The sequence below is a fragment of the Phyllobates terribilis genome, unplaced genomic scaffold, assembly GCF_046119375.1.
Source record: "Phyllobates terribilis strain yellow unplaced genomic scaffold, ASM4611937v1 Scaffold_2__4_contigs__length_985480577, whole genome shotgun sequence".
Classification (NCBI taxonomy): Eukaryota; Metazoa; Chordata; class Amphibia; order Anura; family Dendrobatidae; genus Phyllobates; species Phyllobates terribilis.
In genome coordinates, this window is record NW_027362762.1 from 114,658,520 (window position 1) to 114,679,129 (window position 20,610).

Sequence of the window (20,610 nt, forward strand, 5' to 3'; positions counted from 1 at the left end):
CGCTCTCTCTCCTCAGACTGAACTGGCTTTCTAAGATGGCTCCCCTTTTTATACCGTCCTTTCATGTGCTCCCCTAAGCTACTTCCTCCACCCACACCCACTACATAGTTCCTCCCCCCTAGCTAGGGACCCGGGACTGTGCTCTCCCTTAGGAGCAATCTCGCCCTACCCCCACAGCGGGTATGTGTTGGATGCAGGTGTTAGGGTCCTGAGCTGTACTCCTTCCTTACCTGAGAGTGAGATACCACACCTCTGGTTGAGATGCAGTACCTCTGTGGCGACCGAACCCTCAGGGGCGCCACAGAACCTATGATAGCATTGTTTTGTTTAGAAAACAATTTTTTTATACTCTGATAAAGTAGGAATACCAAGTTAATAGAGAGGGTTGTCTATTAGGATCCTCATTCCTTAGCCAGATTGGAGAATGATTACAAAGAGCACCTTTTGGAGGACCCGTCCTGTCTTGCATTACACAGAGATCCCATTGACTTTAATGGCCACTGTATAGTGCTGTATCCTTATTATAGTACTGCAGGAAAATGAGCAATTTTAGGTCCCCATACACATCAGACTAATGTCAGCCCAGCCTGCTAATTTCAACATGACTCTCCTACAATCTAATGTGTATGGGGCACCTGGACAGAGGCCACCAGGAAAAAGAAAGATCAGGCATAGTAAAATGCAACACCTGATCCTTTTGCTTCCACTGGAGATAAGCCACAGTCAAAGATGTCTGGAGGTGGCTTACTCATTCTCTGCCCATTGAAAACACATGCATGCTCAGTTCGGCCATTTATGGGTTGGGGTTGGTTTTCCCATAGATTATAGCTGATTATTAGGGGTCAGCCTTTGTAATTAGTTAATTGTCAAGAGACCCTTCTAACAAATAGAGAGTATCCAATGTGGACATTTAGATACAGAGCTAGAAAGGGAAATTGAACCTTTGTTCAATTAAAAAAAAAGCCTTTCTAAAGCTTTGGCCAGGACGATCCCCGGTGATCAGTTTTCATTTTTGATGAAAATCTGCATATTGCAATTAATTTATGTGACATCACATGGCTCATAGAGGGGGCTGCAAGCCTGCTATACCCTTTATAATGTCCGTAGGCTATAAAGGTGGTTATGGTAAGGGGTTATCCTCATGAGATCACCCTTTTTAATGCAGTAAATATACCTAAAAGGGAATTATATTGTTCAAGCGTCTTTTCAAAATAAACTGCCATGTGTGTGTGAGAAATAACACTATTTCTGGCCATTGTATGATTTGTATCCTACTTTATCACCAGTTTTCCCCTCTGTAGGCTGGGAGAAAACTAGCAGCTAGGATCTCTCCCATACAAAGCATAGTACATGAAGAGGTATTCCTTCTCCATTTCTGTCTAGTAGCACATATATAGAAGCAGAAGCAGCATGGAGAAAATTATACAGCAATACTGAGCAGTGTAGCTGTGAATCCAGCTCTGGGGCAAGGTAAAATACTAGTGGGAAAGCTCAGAACAATCTTTCTGTTTCTCCCTTTGCCTGTTTTCTCACCCTGCTCTCCGCCCTCCCCTCTCCATTGAATATAATAGAAAGTGTAAACTGATACCTCCCTGTGCTGCCAGTCTGTCAGACAAGATTAAGTTGAGCTCTTTATAAGGCTATGTTCAGACATTTCATTTTTTCAGCGTTTTTTTATGCTTTTTTATGAAAATTTTCTGCTGCATTTTACAGTTCCAGCAAAGTCTATGAGATTCCAGAAAACTCATACACACACCTTGGTTTTTGTTTGATCAGGATTTTGTGCTTTGCATGTTTTTTTGGAGAATAGAGCATGTCACTTCTTTCAGCGTTTTTTTTTAGCAATTTTCACCAATTGGAAGTAATGGATGGTGAAAAACTCATAGTGTGAACATAGCTATCAGGTTTTGCTGCGTTTCTAGTGAAAAAAAGCGAGTAGAGCAGTATGTAAAAATCATTTCTTTTTGTGATTTTTACCATCTTGTCTTGGTCACCTGAGATGGCAGTTTGGATAGTACAGTTTCATTAAATTAGTGATGTGTAAACAGTAAACATTGACTGAGCTAGGTGTGAGACTGAACAATACCTGTGCCCCATGGAGATGTGAAATTGAACAATGCCTGAGCAATTCAATGGCAGACCATAGTGTGAAAATAAATATAGTGTCCTACAATCTCAATGCACTGCCAGTGTCTTAGAAACACTATTCCTGAACAATTCACCTCCTCCACTGTTACATTTGTAATTCTGGTTAATATGGTTTCATATTAGTGTTGAGCGAGTATGTTCTATTAACCCTTTCAGCGAGTATACTCGGGCCGAGCTCCGAGTATTTACAGCTGCTCGGTGATAAGGTTAAATTGCTCCCGTGTGCATGATTTGCGACTGTTTGACAGTTTTATTACATATCGCCGAGCAGCTATAAATACTCGGAGCTCGGCCCGAGCATACTCGGAACAGAACATACTCGCTCAACACTATTTCATATATGTTTTGCATTGGTGACCTGTGTTTATGCTTCTATGGTGGAAGCAAAGCTGAACTTTGGGATCCTGAAAAACGCAGCAAAAACGCAGCAAATAAACAAGTAAAATCCTGAACAAACTTTTATGGCAAGAGATCAGGTATTGCTGCAGAAAAAAAATGGTGAAAAAACGCAATGTGTGAACATAGCCTCAGAGTTCAAGGGGTTGTCCAGTACTTGGACAACCCCTTCTCATTCCTCATGTTTGGCCCTGTTAAAATAAAAACACATATATTCTCCTCTTGTGCCAACGCCGTTCCAGCAGTGTCGACACTCATGTTGCCGAGGCTCACGTGAGGTTTTCATGCCATGTGAGCCCTGTGCTCAATCAGCGCCAGTGTCACTGTCCCCGCCTTCAGACGCATTGATTCACATTCACCTTGCAGCTTCAGTAAAATGGCGCCTGTGTTGTCATTGAGCCGAGATCTAAATCTGTGCTTGAGCCAACATCTGCACCATTTTCTTCAAGCCTGCCTTGGGGTCAATGTACACAAGTTCCTCCCGCTATGCCAATGCAAAATTTAAAACAATAGCAGGATATGGACACCAAAGACAGCCTAGGGGCAAGAGCGGAGCTGAAGACCCTACCCACAGTCCCGCCCCACAGTCTCGGCATGAACAGCTTATTGCACACTAACTTCTAAAGATAATTAAAGAACAACCAGGCTGCTGATTTTTACAGTGAAGGTACCTATTAAACCAGTAGAACAGCGCCCTTATGCCCATATATTAACATGCTTGATCTTGATGACAGGTTCCCTTTAAGATGATGAGAATAACCCTTCTAAACAAATACAAAGTAAACTGTGATTACTTTATAAGTTATATTTCCAGCCTCTACTGAACATAGAAGTGTGAAAAGTATAACTTACAATATTGACCTGCAGATATGGGACTCCATTGATCCAATATATAATATTGCTTTGCTATAGTAGAAGTGCAGTAAAAAATAAAATGAATATCGTGTGACATTTCCTTTCTGTATCACTTTCAGCCATTAGTATAGACGGTGTGAACGTCATCGGATATACCGCTTGGTCTCTTATGGATGGCTTTGAATGGCACAGAGAGTACAAGATTAGACGTGGATTATTTTATGTTGATTTTGCAAGTCAAAACAAAAAGCTAATGCCAAAATCTTCAGCGTTATTTTATCAGCAACTTATCAAAAAGAATGGATTTCCACCATTACAGGAGAATCGACCTGTTCAAGGAACATTTCCATGTGATTTTGCTTGGGGAGTTACGGCATGCACAATACAGGTATTAAAAGTTCACTTTTTGTTGGTAGCTTTTAGTGATTATTACAGGAAGTTTTGTTAGTAAATATATGTATTTAGTAGCATTGATATAATAGTTTTATTTACTTAAAGCTGTTGTAGCAATATAACTGTGCCACCCACAAAAAATTAATAGAATACCAATATACTATATGTGATTTTTTTGGGAAATGTTCAGACAAATGCAAAAGAGTCAGGATTTACTTTTTAACTATGCTAGCATTACATAATCCCAATCCCTGGTCTTTACAGCAACCTTATCAAGAGTTCTGACCCCAGTCATTTAAAAAAGTTGCTCTATCCTCACCTGTTAAAGAAGGGAGTGACAGCATGTTGGGCATCTACTGGTAGCTGACTTAGAGGAGTATTCGCAGGCTTGAAAATTATCCCATATCCATCGGATAGGGATTTTTTTCCCAATTGATAGGAGTCTGACTGCTCAGGCCCCCAACAATCTCAAGAATTAGTTCTCTGAAGAGCCTCATGTGAATGGATCAGAGGGCGATCATGTGCAATGCTGCTCCATTCATTCTTACGGAAGTGCTGACTACCAGCCAAATGCTATTTCTGACAGTCCCATTAAGAATGAATGGAACAGCAGTGTGCATGATCGACCACCACTCCATTCACACAGGGCCCTTCCGCTATTGGACCCCCAGAGGTTTGAAAGTTATCCCCTATCTCTGTGATAAGGGATAACTTTCAAACTTGATAATACCTTTTAAGGTTGCAATGCATGAGATAGCTGTCACTTGAATGCTCGCTCGGGGAATAAAGGGTATAAAATTGCTACCATATACCCCTATTAGCGACTTATCACTCCTGAAAACAAAAGAATCAAGAGTTAAGATTTCAGCGACCCAATTCTTGTCCCTTACAACATTTTCTGACAAGCGAGTGTCAGGAAGACCTCATGCACATCAAACAGTAGGCCACCAAAATCAGCAGGTTCAGACGGTCATCATCCAATCTGTATGGGTTGCTTTAGACCTTATGCACTTAGCCAGTTGTATAGAACCATAATTGGTCACCTCTAGACTTCGGTGGGCCTCTATTATACTTCTGTATGTCTCCTATTTCACATGTCACAAACTTGTGACATGTTGTATAACATTCGGTTTTATGTATGAGTTCCCTTATAGGAGTGTTGCGAATATTTATGACATTTGGCAGCCACCCATACTATGGAGCCTCATGGGAGCTCGGATGTCTTTTTTCTTTAAGGAATAGGGGTAAATTCACCTTTGACTATTTTTTTATTTAAAGAATAGAGATAAATTTACCTTTGACTAATATTGGATTGGATGATGGACGCAAACCATGACAACCACATGTGAAAAAACAATATTTAGTCCTCATAGAAGTAGTTCTAGGTACATTTCCTGGGATTACGTTGCAGTTAACGTAGCAATATATGACATCTTCTGTTTTATGCTTTTTTTTGTGTGGCAGATTGACACAATGCCAGCCCAGTTCAATGACCCTAGCGTCTATGTATGGGACATGAATAAGACTAAGGGACTTACAAAGGTGGATGGTCTGAAAATGCCTAAAAGAAAAACCCACTGTGCTGACTATGCCTCCATAAGGCTTCAAATATCTATGCTACGCTCAACGCACATCAACCATTTTTACTTTGCACTGAAATGGAGTTCTATCGTTCCTCATGGGAACATTTCTCAGATCAATCACAGCATTTTACACTATTACCAGTGTTTTGTAAGTGAACTTGTTCAAGTTAACATTACTCCAGTAGTTGCGTTGTGGCAGCCAATGGCCGAGCACCAAGGAATGCCTTCAAAGCTCTATAAAATGGGAGGATGGGACTACATACACACCGTTGACGCATTTGTTGAATATGCCCGGTTGTGCTTCAAGGAACTTGGACAATTTGTGGCCATCTGGATTACCATGCATGAACCCCCAGTGAGAAATCTAACCTCAACATCAGGACACAACCTTCTAAAGGCCCATGCATTAGCTTGGCATCTCTATGACAAGGAATTCCGAAAGTCACAAAACGGAAAGATCTCTTTGGCTCTTCATGCTGATTGGGTGGAACCTGCTTCTCCTTTTTCTCGAAATGACAACAACACAAGTGAGAGAGTGTTAGAATTTGAGATTGGCCGATTAGCAGATCCAATATTTCTTAGTGGAGATTATCCAAAAGTGATGCGTGAATGGTTAAGCCAGAGGAATAGTCATGGAGTCTTTGACTTTCATTTACCACATTTTACAGAAAATGAAAAGCATTTGATCAAAGGGACCTTTGATTTTTTCGCCTTAACCCATTATACTACAGAACTTGTACATTGGGAGATGGAAGATACTGTACGATACGATTATGGACTTGAAGTTCAATTTATCACTGATAGTACATTCCTACATTCCCCACACAAGTATGCAGTAGTTCCCTGGGGACTCCGAAAAATATTAAACTGGATAAAAACCAAGTATGGGGACATCCCAATTTATGTGCTTGGAAACGGGATTGATGATGGCAAACTGGATGACAAGCTGAGGATCTATTACATTCAGCATTACATCAATGAAGCTTTAAAAGGTATATTTTATTCCATTCCATTCCAGTTCTTACTGCATTTGAGGATCTTATATTGAGGGCTTGCTGCCACCTTTGGCTTCAGGGGCCAGTAGAGGGCAGGAGACAACATTTTCGTAGGTAGTGCTGCCTAAAATGAATGAAAGAAGATGGAAATAAGAAAAGGGCATACAAAAAAAGGCTATGGGAGGTAAGGAAGAAAAAATGGATTGAGAAGAAAGATAAAGGAGTTAAAAAGCGAAAATTGGAAGGTAAGAAAATAAAAGAAGAGGGTGGAAGAAAAGGGAAAATAAGGGTGGTGAAGGGGAGAAAGAAGATGGGAAAGCTTAAGAGGGAAGGAAGGAGGGAGATAAGGAAGGGGGGGGGGAGGAAGGAAGGGAGGAAAAGAAGGGAGGGAGAGAGAGAGGAAGGAAGGAAGGAATAGAGGTAGACTACAATGAATTTTCATGCTTCTGGGGCTTTAGCAGTTGTGGCAGTTCAGACCTGTGAGATAACTCTCTCTACCTCACCTCTTCCTCTTTCTGACCACAACCTACTTACATTCTCTACCCTCTCCTCTCTAGGTCCTCAATCTCCACTCCACAAACTTGCACACCCTCACAGAAATCTTAAACACTTTGACCTACACTCACTCTCTGAATCCCTTCTCCCTCTTACAGACATTAGTTCCTTACATGATGCAGACATTGCTGCCACTTTATACAACACCACAACAGCTGCAGCTCTCAATTCGGTTGCCCCCCTCACACATACCAAAGCTCGCACAATCAACAGGCAACCCTGGCACACCAGCCTAACTAAAGAACTGTGATGGGCCTCCAGGGTCGCTGAGCGCAGATGGAAAAGGTCCCACACTAATGAGCACTTCACCGCATACAAACAGTCCCTCACTACCTTCAAATCCACACTCACTGCAGCAAAACAAACATACTTCACATCTCTCATATCCTCCCTATCTCACAACCCCAAACAGCTATTCAACACCTTCAATTTTCTCCTGCGCTTTCCCAGTGCCTCCACCCTCTCCTCTTATTTCAGCTGAAGACTTTGCCTCATTCTTCAAGCAGAAGATTGACACCATCAGACAAAGCGTTTGCCTAAAGTCCCCACAGCCCCTCATATCCACTCAACCCTCCTCCTCCTAAACCACCTTCTTCACCATTACGGAAGATCAACTTTCTTCTTTACTCTCCAAAATCACACTTCACCACCTGTAAACTTGACCCAATCCCGTCCCACCTCATCCCAAACCTTACTACTATCTTCATCCCAACCCTAACCCACCTTTTCAACCTGTCACTAACAACTGGCATCTTCCCCTCATGCTTCAAACATGCCTCAATCACACCCATCCTTAAAAAACCCTCCCTTGACCCTTCCTCTCTCACTAGCTATCGCCCCATATCACTTCTCCCCTATTCCTCAAAACTACTGGAACAACACGTCCATTCTGAACTGTCCTCCCACCTCTCCTCCTGCTCCCTCTTCGACCGCCTACAATATGGTTTCCGACCACACCATTCTACCGAAACTGCCCTGACTAAAGTCACCAACGATCTACTAACCGTCAAATCCAAGCGACACTACTCTGTCCTCCTCCTCCTGGACCTGTCATCTGCCTTTGACACAGTGAACCATTCCCTCTTACTACAGACTCTCTCATCTCTCTGCATCACAGACTTGACCCTATCTTGGATCTCTTCATACCTAACAGACAGGACAATCAGTGCCTCTCACTTCACCTCCTCATTTCGCCCCCTGTCGGTGTTCCCCAAGGTTCAGTTCTAGGACCCCTGATCTTCTCTATCTACACCTTAGGCCTGGGACAGCTCATAGAGTCTCATGGCTTTCAGTATCACCTCTATGCCGATGACACACAGATCTACCTCTCTGGACCCGATATCTCCTCCCTACTAACCAAAATCCCACTATGTCTGTCCGCTATTTCATCTTTCTTCTCTGCTAGATTTCTAAAACTTAACAGAATTCATCATCTTTCCACCATCTCACTCAACTTAACAGAATTCATCATCTTTCCACCATCTCACTCAACCCCCCAACTGACCTATCTAGCAACGTCAATGTCTGTCCACTCTCCCCAGTCCCGCAAGCTACTCTACTTCCTGCCGACTCCAACTTAAAAATATCTCCCATCCCCGCACATTCCTCAACCATGAATCTGCAAAAACACTAGTGCATGCCCTCATCATCTCCTGCCTCGATTACTGCAACCTCCTCCTCTGTGGCCTCCCTTCCAACACTCTCGCATCCCTCCAATCTATCCTAAACTCCGCTGCCTGAATCTCTTCACTGGCTCCCCATTACCCAGAGACTCCAGCTCAAAACCCTAACCATGGCATACAAAGCCATTCACAACCTGTTTTCTCCATATATCTCTGCCCTAGTCTCCCGGTACATACCCGCACAGAACCTCCAATCCTCACAAGATCTCCTTCTCTATTCCCCTCTTATCTCCTCTTCCCACAATCGCATCCAAGATTTCTCCCGTGCATCCCCCCTACTCTGGAATGCTCTACCCCAACATATCAGACGCTCTCCTACCGTGGAAACCTTGAAAAGGAACCTGAAGACCCACCTCTTCTGACAAGCGTACAACCTGCTAACCACTGCTCTACCATACCGCTGCACAACCTACCCTCACCTACTATATCCTCACCCATCCCTTGTAGATTGTGGGCTTTCGCAGGCAGGGTCCTCGCTCCTTCTGTACCAGTCGCCGTCACGTTTTGTTCATGTTTATTGTAATTGTTTTTGCTATGTATACCCCTTGCTCACATGTAAAGCGCCATGGAATAAATGGTGCTATAATAATAAATAATAATAATAAGTAAAGAAAGGAGAAAATGAAGTAAGGGAGGTAAACTTAAAGGGAAAAGAGGTGGAAGGCTGAAGTGAAAAAATTGGGAGGTTAAAAACAATTGAAGAGAAGAATAAGGAAGGGGAAGAAAAAATAAAGTAATGGTGGAAGAAAATAATGCTGGTAGTGGTGGTTGGGTTAAAGATAATAGAGGAAAAGGTATTTTATGCTTGCGTGATTGTGACATAACAGTTTACTTATTCCACAATCCAGAGTTTACATATTACAACTAGGGTCGGTGGAAGTCTATTCTCACATCCCATTCCATCCGTCATGACAGCAGTTTGTGGCTGCTGCATGGGAGCGGGAACAATGTATTTTACTGGCGGTTCTTCTTTGATTAGCCGGTTGGCACATCATAGTAGAGGCACAGATACTGGCAGGTAAAGGTACTCCCGCTCCCATGAAGAGGCCACACACAACTGTCATGGATGATGAAATGGGACTTGCAAATCAATTTGCACCAACTCTATTTACAACCTACCTCACAGGGGACTGACCATTATTAATCCAATTATTCTATCTATTTCTTTCAGCCACACTCATAGATGGAGTCGACCTTCGTGGATATTTTGTTTATTCTTTCACTGATAAGATGGATCCCCAATTTGGCTTGTTCAAATATGTTGCCAATAAATACGAGGCTAAAGATTCAAAGAATATATACAAACGAATCATAACCAATAATGGATTTCCAAATGTGGATGCTACTCCAGCCCCATGCCCAGAAGAAATTTTTGAGTGCACAGACTGTCATATGTTTCAGACTAGAAAATATTTATTTGCTTTTGTGGCTTTTATGTGTTTGGTCTTCATTGTCTCTGTCTTTATGATCACGTATTACTCAAAAAAAGGCAAGAGGAGATATAAGTAGGAAAACACTTAACATTTGGTAGAAATAGGTTAGATGAAGTCCGGCCCTGACCATGGGCTGGTGGAAGGCCTCAGTCTCTCTTACCATACCACCACCACCACTCTCACGTCACCTATATCGTTAGTAGGAAACCCTGTTGACAGTGCGCCTAACAGTTTCCAAAATGGCTTTGTGGGTCCTAAATATTTTGCACAGTTGTTGAAGAGGGTGTTAAAAACGCCACTAATTGCAGAACTGACTCCTAAAACTGTGAATTTCTAGAGTAATATAAAAATAATAATATAAACTTGGCTTTGTAGAGCTCTATTTTTGAATACGCTATACTAGATATGTTCTATAAGTCTAAATTAAATTATTTTATACTATTAGGTCCGGTATCAGGATTTTTAGGTAATGAACTGACCGATTATATTTATTACCCTACAATTTTATTACCTTCCACGTTTCTGTGAAGCTCATAATAACCCTCAGCGGTAGTAACTCACGTCATCTGAGATCACAGCATCTGTGTGTAGACTGGTCACCAATGCTGGCAGATTTGCTGGTCCTTGCATCTTTGGAGCTTCTGCTGTGGGATACAGATTCACTTATCTAGGTCCGGCCAGAATTAGTTTTCCACAGTGTATCAAATTGGTATTAAAGGGGTTTTCCATTTTCAGGAAAGTGGATGTCAAACACTGTAAAATACCTAAAATAATAAACAGAGCAGTAACTCACCTTCCCCCGGCTCCCCAGGGGCGGACATATCAATGGTGCAGCATGTGTGACCGCACAGGGGCCCAAGAGCTAAGGAGGCCCACTTTTACCTCCAAAGCAGGCGGAATTGTGTATAATGAAGGGCTGTTGGATTGCAAAGGGTCCATATACTGTCCTGGCACAGGGGCCCTCTGCTGTCTGTGTCTCCTACTACAGATCCCCATCGCTGCACAGCCACTCACCCAGTCATTGGCTGCAGCGGTGATTCGTACTGACAATGTGACGTCACCACTGCAGCCAAAACACTGAGACCCGAGCAGCTGTGTAGATCTGGCGCTGTATCTGGGGAGGGTGAATATCTGCTTTGTTTGTTATTTTAGGTATTTTACAGCATCTGGTGTCCACGAACCTTAAAGTGGGAAACGTTTTTTGTTTTTTTTTTGTTCAATAGATCTTTCCTGTGATGTTTTTTTCACTCTAACATTATCATTTAATTTTGTAAGTGAAAGGGATTGTCCAAGTTTCTTAAGTGTCCTTCAAAAAAACTGATCACAAGTCCCAGATGTTAGCTGTAATAATCAGGAGAACTTGATAGAAAGTGTTCCATTTTCCTGCATTGCCACCACAGGAAATAATCTTTCCATAGTTCCATTCTATGTACAATAGCGAACAAACATGAGGGAAGTCGTTCAGAATTATTGTAAAGAGAAAAACATTTGTAAATGTTACTAATATACTTAGTTTGAATAATTTTCATTGCAACTGTATTTACTATTAATTCAAGACACTGTGGTTATTCAGAAAAGTAATGTGTTTTCTCTTGGGAGGGTGGGCATGGTTTGGATGAAAAAGAGGTGTAGGTTTATATTGCACTGATGTGAGTAAAAATTTAAAGAAGCACTCCTCCTCCTCCCATCAAAGTTTTTATCCTCTTATTATATTGCAATCATCATATTATATAGCACTGTGTACTTAAAATTGCTCATTTTGGCTTTCTACCCAGTTAATTCTTCTCTTTCCTCCGCACTATCTAGAAACAGGAATTTTCTTGTCCCTGCAGAAATCATTCCCCTCTTCAATTCCTGAACCGGCTGCTCCTACTTCCCGCTGCCATAAACTTTTGCAGTGATGACGTCATGACTTGTACAAAGAAAAGAGACCTCCTGTTTCTACATATAGCTCAGAAGGATTCAGCTAGTCAGTTTTTAGTCACATGATATCATAGACCTAATGGAAAAGAGAAGCATTTGCTGGGAAGAAAGGCAAAATGAGCAATTGTAAGTGCACAGTGCTATATAATATGATGTATAATACAATATGATGACTGCAATATAGTAAAAGGATAAAAACTTTGATGGGAGGAGGAGTGCTTCTTTAAGATCAAAAAGGGACCCACAAGAAAGCCAACCAACAGTTGGTTCACCGGACAGCCCATTAAGCATCCAACATAAGGACTCATTCACACGTCCGTGTTGCATATACAGTTGTGCTCAAAAGTTTACATACCCCTGCAGAATTTTTCCTTTCTTGGCCTTGATTCAGAGAATATGAATGATAACAGAAAACCTTTTTCTCCACTCATGGTTATTGGTTGGGTGAAGCCATTTATTGTCAAACTACTATGTTTTTTCTTTTTAAATCTTAATGACAACCAAAAACATCCAAATGACCCTGATCAAAAGTTCACATACCCCAGTTCTTAATACCGTGTATTGCCCCCTCTAACATCAATGACAGCTTGAAGTCTTTTGTGGTAGTTGTGGATGAGGTTCTTTATTTTCTCAGATGGTAAAGCTGCCCATTCTTCTTTGCAAAAAGCCTCCTGCTCCTGTAAATTCCTGGGCTGTATAGCATGAACTGAGCGCTTGAGATCTCCCCAGAGTGGCTCAATGATGTTGAGGTCAGGAGACTGAGATGGCCACTCCAGAACCTTCAATTTGTTCTGCTGTAGCCAATGACTGGTCGACTTGGCCTTGTGTTTTGGATCGTTGTCAAGTTGGAACGTCCAAGTACGTCCCATGCGCAGCTTCCGGGCTGATGAGTGCAAATTTGCCTCCAGTATTTGCTGATAACGTGCTGCATTCATCTTTCCTTCAACTTTTACCAAGCTTCCTGTGCCTTTGTAGCTCACACATCCCCAAAACATCAACGATCCACCTCCTTGCTTTACTGTAGGAATGATGTTCCTTTCATTATAGGCCTTCTTGACTTCTCTCCAAATGTAACGTTTATGGCTGTGGCCAAAAAGTTAAATTTTGGTCTCATCACTCCAAATTACCTTGTTCCAGAAGTTTTGAGGCTTGTCTCTGTGCTGTTTGGCGTATTGTAGGCGAGATACTTTGTGGCATTTGTGCAGTAATGGCTTTCTTCTGGCGACTCGACCATGCAGCCCATTTTTCTTCAAGTGCATCCTTATTGTGCATCTTGAAACAGAAACACCACTAGTTTTCAGAGAGTTCTGAATTTCAGCTGATGTTATTTGTGGGTTTTTCTTTGCATCCCGAACAATTTTCCTGGCAGTTGTGGCCGAAATTGTTGTTAGTCTACCTGACCATGGTTTGGCTTTTACAGAGCCCTTGATTTTCCATTTGTTATTCACAGTTTGAACTCTGCTGACTGGCATTATCAATTCCTTGGATATTTTTTTGTATCCCTTTCCTGTGTTATACAGTTCAACTACCTTTTCCCGTAGATCCGTTGACAATTCTTTTGCTTTCCCCATGACTCACAATCCAGAAACATCAGTGGCTGGATGAAAGATGCAACAGTCTGTCTGGATCCCAGAAACTCACTCAGCTTTTATGCACACACACTGATTACAAGCAAACAGATCACAGGTGAGGACGTTACCTTTAGTAGCCATTCAAACACATTTGTGTCAAATTCTGTGCATGTTATTTTTTGTTATCATTCATATTCTCTAAAACAAGGCCAAGAAAGGAAAAATTCTGTCGGGGTATGTAAACTTTTGAGCACAACTGTACGTGTGGTATCTGTTTATTTTTTCATGGATACAGCATGTATTCATTATAATCTATGGTCCAATGTACATGTCTGTGTTTATTCAAGGACCGGGCGACTGGGAAACACACGGAAACAGGACTATTTTAGTTCTGCAGCATGGATCACAAGGGCCAATACTAGTGTATGTGTCTGTGAAAAACATGTACAGCACACGGATGGCATCAGTGTACAGTCCGTGTACTGTCCGTGTTTAACCTTGTATTGTAAAGTAGAAGCTTTATTATTTCTTTATCCATCTGTGAAAAACACTGATGGTAAAAACGGACACACAGATAACACACTGATGCAAAACATTGATGACACCGGCACAATTTTTTCACGTACATATTTAAACACGCATGTGTGAATAAGGCCTAAGCCATAGTGCAGTTTCAGACTGTCTAGTCTAAATTTACACTGTCTATCTGTCCCCATGTAATCTGCTGTGAGCAGAATAGCCAAAAATGGACAGATTCATCACCAGCATTTATGGCCAGTATAACTCATCCGGAGCTCTCACTACCATTTTGTTAACATTTCAACATCTAATAGTTTTTGCTTGCTCAAAGTGCGTTAGGAAAAATACTCTGCTGTAAAATTCTAATTTGTACATGTAAATGTAACAGAGAGAAGAGGCCTGCGCTCCAATGATGCAGGACTTGTATCAGAAAGTAATATTGCTTTATTGGAGCAACATGTATTGGACTCTAGTGATAAACGGAGGCTACTGCTCTAAGTCCCACTATGGACAGTAGATTAAAGTAGTTGCCCCCCACACCAATTGACATCTAGTCCATTACGTTGGCCATACAAGTTAGATGAAAGTCTGCCAAATTTAGCAATTGTCTAACAATCCAATATGTATGAGAGCAGCTGATAGCTAAAAGAAGGAATGGGCATTCGTGTTGCTTTAATTCCTTGAAGAATATCTATCATTTCAATCGTCTTTTCAGACTAACACGTCCTGTGTGTTTATATGAGGAATATCACTATTTCTGTCCATTATATGTCTTGAATCCTAATTAAATACCAAAGAAAAAATACTTTCAAAAGATATATTTATTAAATATGCATTAAAATAATGGCATTAACAAGAAAATGCATCTACACATAGACTAGAAAAGCAGAAGAAGAAATATATCATCTAGTGTGTGGCACAGGAGGACTAGGGGGTCATATAAATGTTCCTAATACAGCTTAAAAACTCACCCTGCCTTGCAGTGGAGGATGGCACCATATTATAGACAACATGGCGCCCCCGCTCAATGTAGAGTATCCCTAAGGGTGCTTTCACATTGTGTTCTGGCACCCGTTTGGTGACCCCGTTTGAACTCCACACAAAACTTGATTCGGATGTATGCAACGACAGTGCCATAGACTATAATGGTGCCGGTAGAGTGAATGTACACTCTACTGTACATCATTATCGAACTGCTGGAGTCAGACACCCAGTACACTGCGTCTGAGCATCCGCCTCCAGTAGGCGTATACACCCTAAAATGATGCACATCAGAGAGCACATTCACTCTGCCGGTACCATTATAGTCTATGGCCCCGTCGGCGAATACGTCTGAATCCCGTTTTGTGAGGGGTTACTGAACGGGTGCCGGAACACAATGTGAAAAGCACCCTAAGACACCCTAGTAAAAACTTCTCTGGTCAGGTAACATAATCAACACCCAGGTAGTGCAACGATAACCTACAGTATATGCACAAGGCAAAGGCTAAAAGTGAAAATATGTATATTCACTAAATATTATGACCAAGTTCATGGTATACATAATATATGCAACAAATGGGTTTACCAGAATAGTTGTGACTGTAATTGACAATCAGAAGGTTACAGGATTACAAGGAGCCACAATTATGTACAGGAACACGAATCTAGGTCTTATACCCCACATTTGGCACATAGGAGGCTGCTCAAAAATCATCAATATCTAATAAGGGCTCAATAAAGAGATGGTACTTAGCTCACTTTCCCTTGGGGTCCATTATCTCTACTCCTGATGCGTTTCCACCCTTTTTCTGAATGTAGAGGTTCTTCAGGGGATTGTTTCAGGGAATTGTTTGCCGCAATGGAGACGAAAAGAGAAGGTGCTTAAATCAGCCCTCAACCTCAAGTGGCCGTAGAAGAGGATGGACCTCTGCATGCGTTTATGTCTTGAATCCCGCATTTTCTAAAGTTTTACTCTCTGCAGTTTTACAAACTAATTTTCAGTTGTCTCTAAGCTGGTGAGTGGAGGCTAGCTACTATTTTGTCATCTGTACATAGATCTACATGAAGGAGACCCACTCTCCTGTCTTCATGTAGCACATGGTTTTATGTAAAGTTCCCTTCCTCCAACTATCTGTTTCCTTTGGAAAACTCACCACCATATTGCCAACAAATCCATCAGAAGTATTCAGGGCACCAGTTATTCCTCTAAGAAACCCTCCATATGTCAAGATATAGAGTACTGTTTAAACGTTTTATACAAGTGTGGAAACAAGCTGCAAAGTAAGAATGCTTTTAAAAATAAAAATGACTCCTTGTTCTTCTTTACGCTTAAGATACTTCTTAATGATATTGGCTGTATGTTTGGAGTCATTGTCCTGTTGCAGAAACAAATTTGGAGCCAATCAGATGCCTCCCTGATGGTATTACATGATGAATAAGTATCTGCTAGTATTTCTCAGCATTGAGTGCACCAAGAAATGTGCACTGTAGATGCAGTCATCACCAAGAAAACTTAATGCAGCAGATCAAAGACGCATCATATTTACCGTATTTTGCGTATTATAAGACGTACTTTTTTTCCCCAAATTCGGGAGGAAAAAGGGGGTGCGTCTTCTAATGTGAACTTACGGTTTACCTGGAGGTTGGTGGCGGCTGCAGCGGTAGCGGGGCGATGCTGCGGGTCCCCGGTGGTGGCAGGGCGATGCTGCAACCCCGGTGGTGGAGGGGTGATGCTGCGGCCCCGTCCTCAGAAATCAGCGGTGACCGCAGGCAAGGTTCCCTATCCCATACATAGCGCTGTGCTTTGGCAAAATGGCCGTCGGAGCATGCGCAAATTGAGATCTCGATCTGCGCATGCTCCGGGGGCCATTTTACAGTAGAACAGCGCAGGGCTATGTATGGGATACTGGGAACTTTGCCTCCGCTCACCGCCGACTTCTGGGGATGGGACTGCAGCATCTCCCCGCCACCACCGGTGGCCCGTAGCATCGCCCCTCCACCACCGGGGCCACCACTGCCTTAAATAAGCAACACTTTTTCTGAGGATCGCCAATCTCTGGTATGTGTGACCCCCGCTCCACCACCGCTGCCCCCCAGGTAAAAAGGATTATAAGGTGCACCATTTTATTTTAAAAACAAACATTTTTTCCCGTTTTGCACCCCAAAATTTGGGGTGCGTTTTATAATCCGGTGTGTCTTATAATCTGCAAAATACTGTACTTCCTTTCTAAATTGGAAAGTGTCCAGCAGTGCCATCAGCTCAGAACTAACAGCCACCAATGGGACCAAACTGCATTCATCTACTGGTCATAGAAGTCTAGCCAGAAGTGAAAACAAGTCCAAACAATTCAACTGTGCAAGGAAACATAGGAACTGAGGTGCAGAAAATGTCAAATATTTGGCTGCAACATAATGCAGATTGTTTGCCGAAAGATTGGAGAGTTGGCACAATAATAAGTGTAACAGGCAACATTGAGGCATGATGGAGGATCCTTGCAAGTTTTGGGCTGCATTTCAACAAATGGAGTTTGAAATTTGGTCAAGATTAAAGGGGTTGTCCGGTCCAAATCGATAAGTCTGCAGTCACTCTGTGTGACTGCAGACTTATGAATCCCCCCAAGTGCACGCACCGTGCGCTGCAGGGATTCGCCGGTTTCGGAGCCGGGACCGGAGGATATGTATGTGTCATGCATACTCCTGTCCTGAGCCTGTCCAGTGGGCCATAGCCCTCTAGTCAGCCACGTCCACTGGACGGTCGCATCACTAGTCCGGACTCGGCCTCGCTCTATACAAGTATATTGAGCGAGGTCGCGCCCAGTGGCTGAGAGTATGTATAACTCATACATACCCTCCAGTCCCGGCTCAGAAACCACCGAATCCCCGCAGTGCACAGTGTGGTCGTTGGGGGGATTCATAAGTCTTCAGCCACTTAGAGTGACTGCAGACTTATCGATTTGGACTGGAGAACCCCTTTAATTTATGTCCTCATTGCTGAGTAATACAGACAGATACTTTTCCACCATGCAATATCAAATGCAATGTTTTGGCCAGTTTTCTTTTGCTACTTTATGGCTTCACAAAGGCTGTTTAGGGATGTAATTTTGCTTTTTCGCCCAATATATGTGTTGAAAAATAAATGACTTCATGAAGTAGTAACTCTGGTGTCTTAGATACTTCTGATTCAATGTAGCACATATTTAGAAGCAGCAGTAGCATATAGTACATTATAGCAGCACTGAAAAATGAGGCTGTAAATTCAGAGTGAGAAAACACTTACTAGATCAGTAGCTCATCAGGAGCAGTGTCTTTGTATCTCTCTTACTTTGCTCCTCCATCCCCTCTACATAGACTTCAATACGCAGCTGTGATCTGATCCCTCAGTGAGCTGGCAGTCAGTCTTGCTGTGTGCTGATTGGTTGCAACATGGTTAGTTTTTCTTTTAGACAGTTTTGATAAATGAGGTCCATAGAATGAAACTTAAATTGGCATACATCACTGAAATTAAAATTATCCACCATTTTCAACAATTTAGCTCCTTATTTTATTGTATTGATTTCTATCAAGAAAAAAAAAAAGTTAACATAACAAAAATAAAGACTAATTCTCAGCCTTTAAAATATATATTTATATGTAATACATTATTTGATGCCACATAAGATTTTCACACAATGAGGGAGATTCACTATATAAGTTGAGTCAGTTTTCTGGCACACATCCCCTGCACCACATCCTTTGGTTTAGAGGCATAAGATTTACCAACGTATGCCAAAATTGTGGAGCTAAAATTGATCAGTCTGTAAAGATGCTCCAAATTTTATTGTGTGTACCTTCATCTGCACGTACTGTTCTGATTGCAAAGACGTAACAAATATTTATTATAGACACATTGTTTCTGTCTTAGAAAATGATGATGATCAGAATTAATGAGATTTTTACATTTATTATTGACTGTATAAAATGTGATATTAGATTCAATCTTTAATGTCTTATATGAGAAAATAAATAAATGATTATAATTTGTTAATCTTGTCTTTCACATTTGAAATAAAAAAAAAGTGTTTTTTTGATTAATATCTTACTTGTTATACTTTTTCCAACCTCGGCAGTAAGTGGAGATGATTTTTCATTTGGTAAAGAGTAGAAATAAGCAATTTGATTTGCGCCGCTTTGGTTCGGGGCTCAGTGCAGCCCAACCAGAATGCACATCGTGATGATGCAGCACCTGGTAAGTGTCAAAGGTGCCGAGGATGTTGGACGCGGTACCGGACCACGTCAGTGGGAATCAGCTTGCTCATCTCTAGTAAATAAGTGGCTATTGTTTAGGCCTCAAGCAGACATACTGTACGTTTTTCACATACGTGTTCTATCCGTGATTTCCACGAATAAAACATTAAGGTCTTTTGTGCTATTCACATGTCTGTGTTTTTTTGTGCATAATTTTTGCACAAAAAAATCATGACGACATGTCCATTTTTGATCCGCGTCAAGGATCAAAATTACCAATACAAGCCTATGGGTCTGGGAATATCACGGATGTCACCAATGTGCATTTCATATGATGTCCATGATAAACATTGTAAAGTACTGAAGCTTTGTAATTTATCTATTTTTTCATACTTTATAATCACTGACGAAACTGATGGTGAAAACTGACACATTGACCAAACACTGGTGAAAATCGAACAAAACACTCTGATGACACTTAGACCATTATTTGTGTATGTGAAAAATCATGGCTGTCTGAATAAAGCTTTATAATGATAAGGTAACACGCTGACATTAGTGAACTCTACTTTTTAGGGTTAACATTGCCATCTTGTGGGTAAATACGAAAACACATGCAGATCAGTATCCCGCCTTGTTGCCAAAATTATGACATGAATAAATACTATTTAGGCGGCTTATGTAAAGTGTAGTAAATACATATCGATATATAGATTGAAAACCATTGTTTTAGCTCCTTGACCCCAATGACCTTCGTAATCAGATTATCCTTGATAGATTTAGGCTGGTGATATGACATTATTGGTGGCTTTTGAAAGATGTCAATGTTAGGGTGTGTATCCTTGACTATATGCCAGTGCTTTCTCACAATATTAGCAATGACTCGGCCATGATGTCCAAATGTAGTCACAAAAGGAACTCTTTCTAACTTAGTTCTTGAGGCTATAGGATTGTCTGATGCTTTCTTCCTTAAAGACCGGTCCACTACTTCGCAGTAGTATCCACGATTAAGGAACTTCTGACCCATGTTTTTCCTACCTTTATCTTGCCTTACCGGATCAGTCACAATTCCCCTAATGTGCTTCAATTGATTTTTGGGTAGAGAGTGTGCAGTAGTTCTCGGATGGAAACTATCATAATGTAATAAAGAATTTATATCAGTAGATATAGTCAACAAATCTGTACACAATTTACCATCTTCAACATATACCAAAATATCCAAAAAAAACTAAGTTTCTTGTCACTATACACCATAGTAAATGTCAACGTTGTCCATTCAGATACAGCAAAAGTTGCTTCTTTTTTTCTAAATTTCTGGAGTAGTGCCGATCTCCTCATTTTAAATGTGCCTT

The 20,610-nt window shown here is 41.4% G+C and overlaps 1 protein-coding gene across 1 annotated transcript in view; it reads left to right on the top strand.

Moving 5' to 3' along the window:
* Window positions 1–19,019, top strand: part of KL (klotho) — a 70,159-nt gene extending 51,140 nt beyond the window's left edge. Inside the window, exons 3-5 of the mRNA XM_073662517.1 lie at window positions 3,519–3,787; window positions 5,257–6,367; window positions 9,779–19,019. Coding sequence (XP_073518618.1) covers window positions 3,519–3,787; window positions 5,257–6,367; window positions 9,779–10,116 — 1,718 coding nt within the window. The 3' untranslated portion in view covers window positions 10,117–19,019. The remainder of the gene's footprint in view (window positions 1–3,518; window positions 3,788–5,256; window positions 6,368–9,778) is intronic.
* Window positions 19,020–20,610: the final 1,591 nt, after the last annotated feature.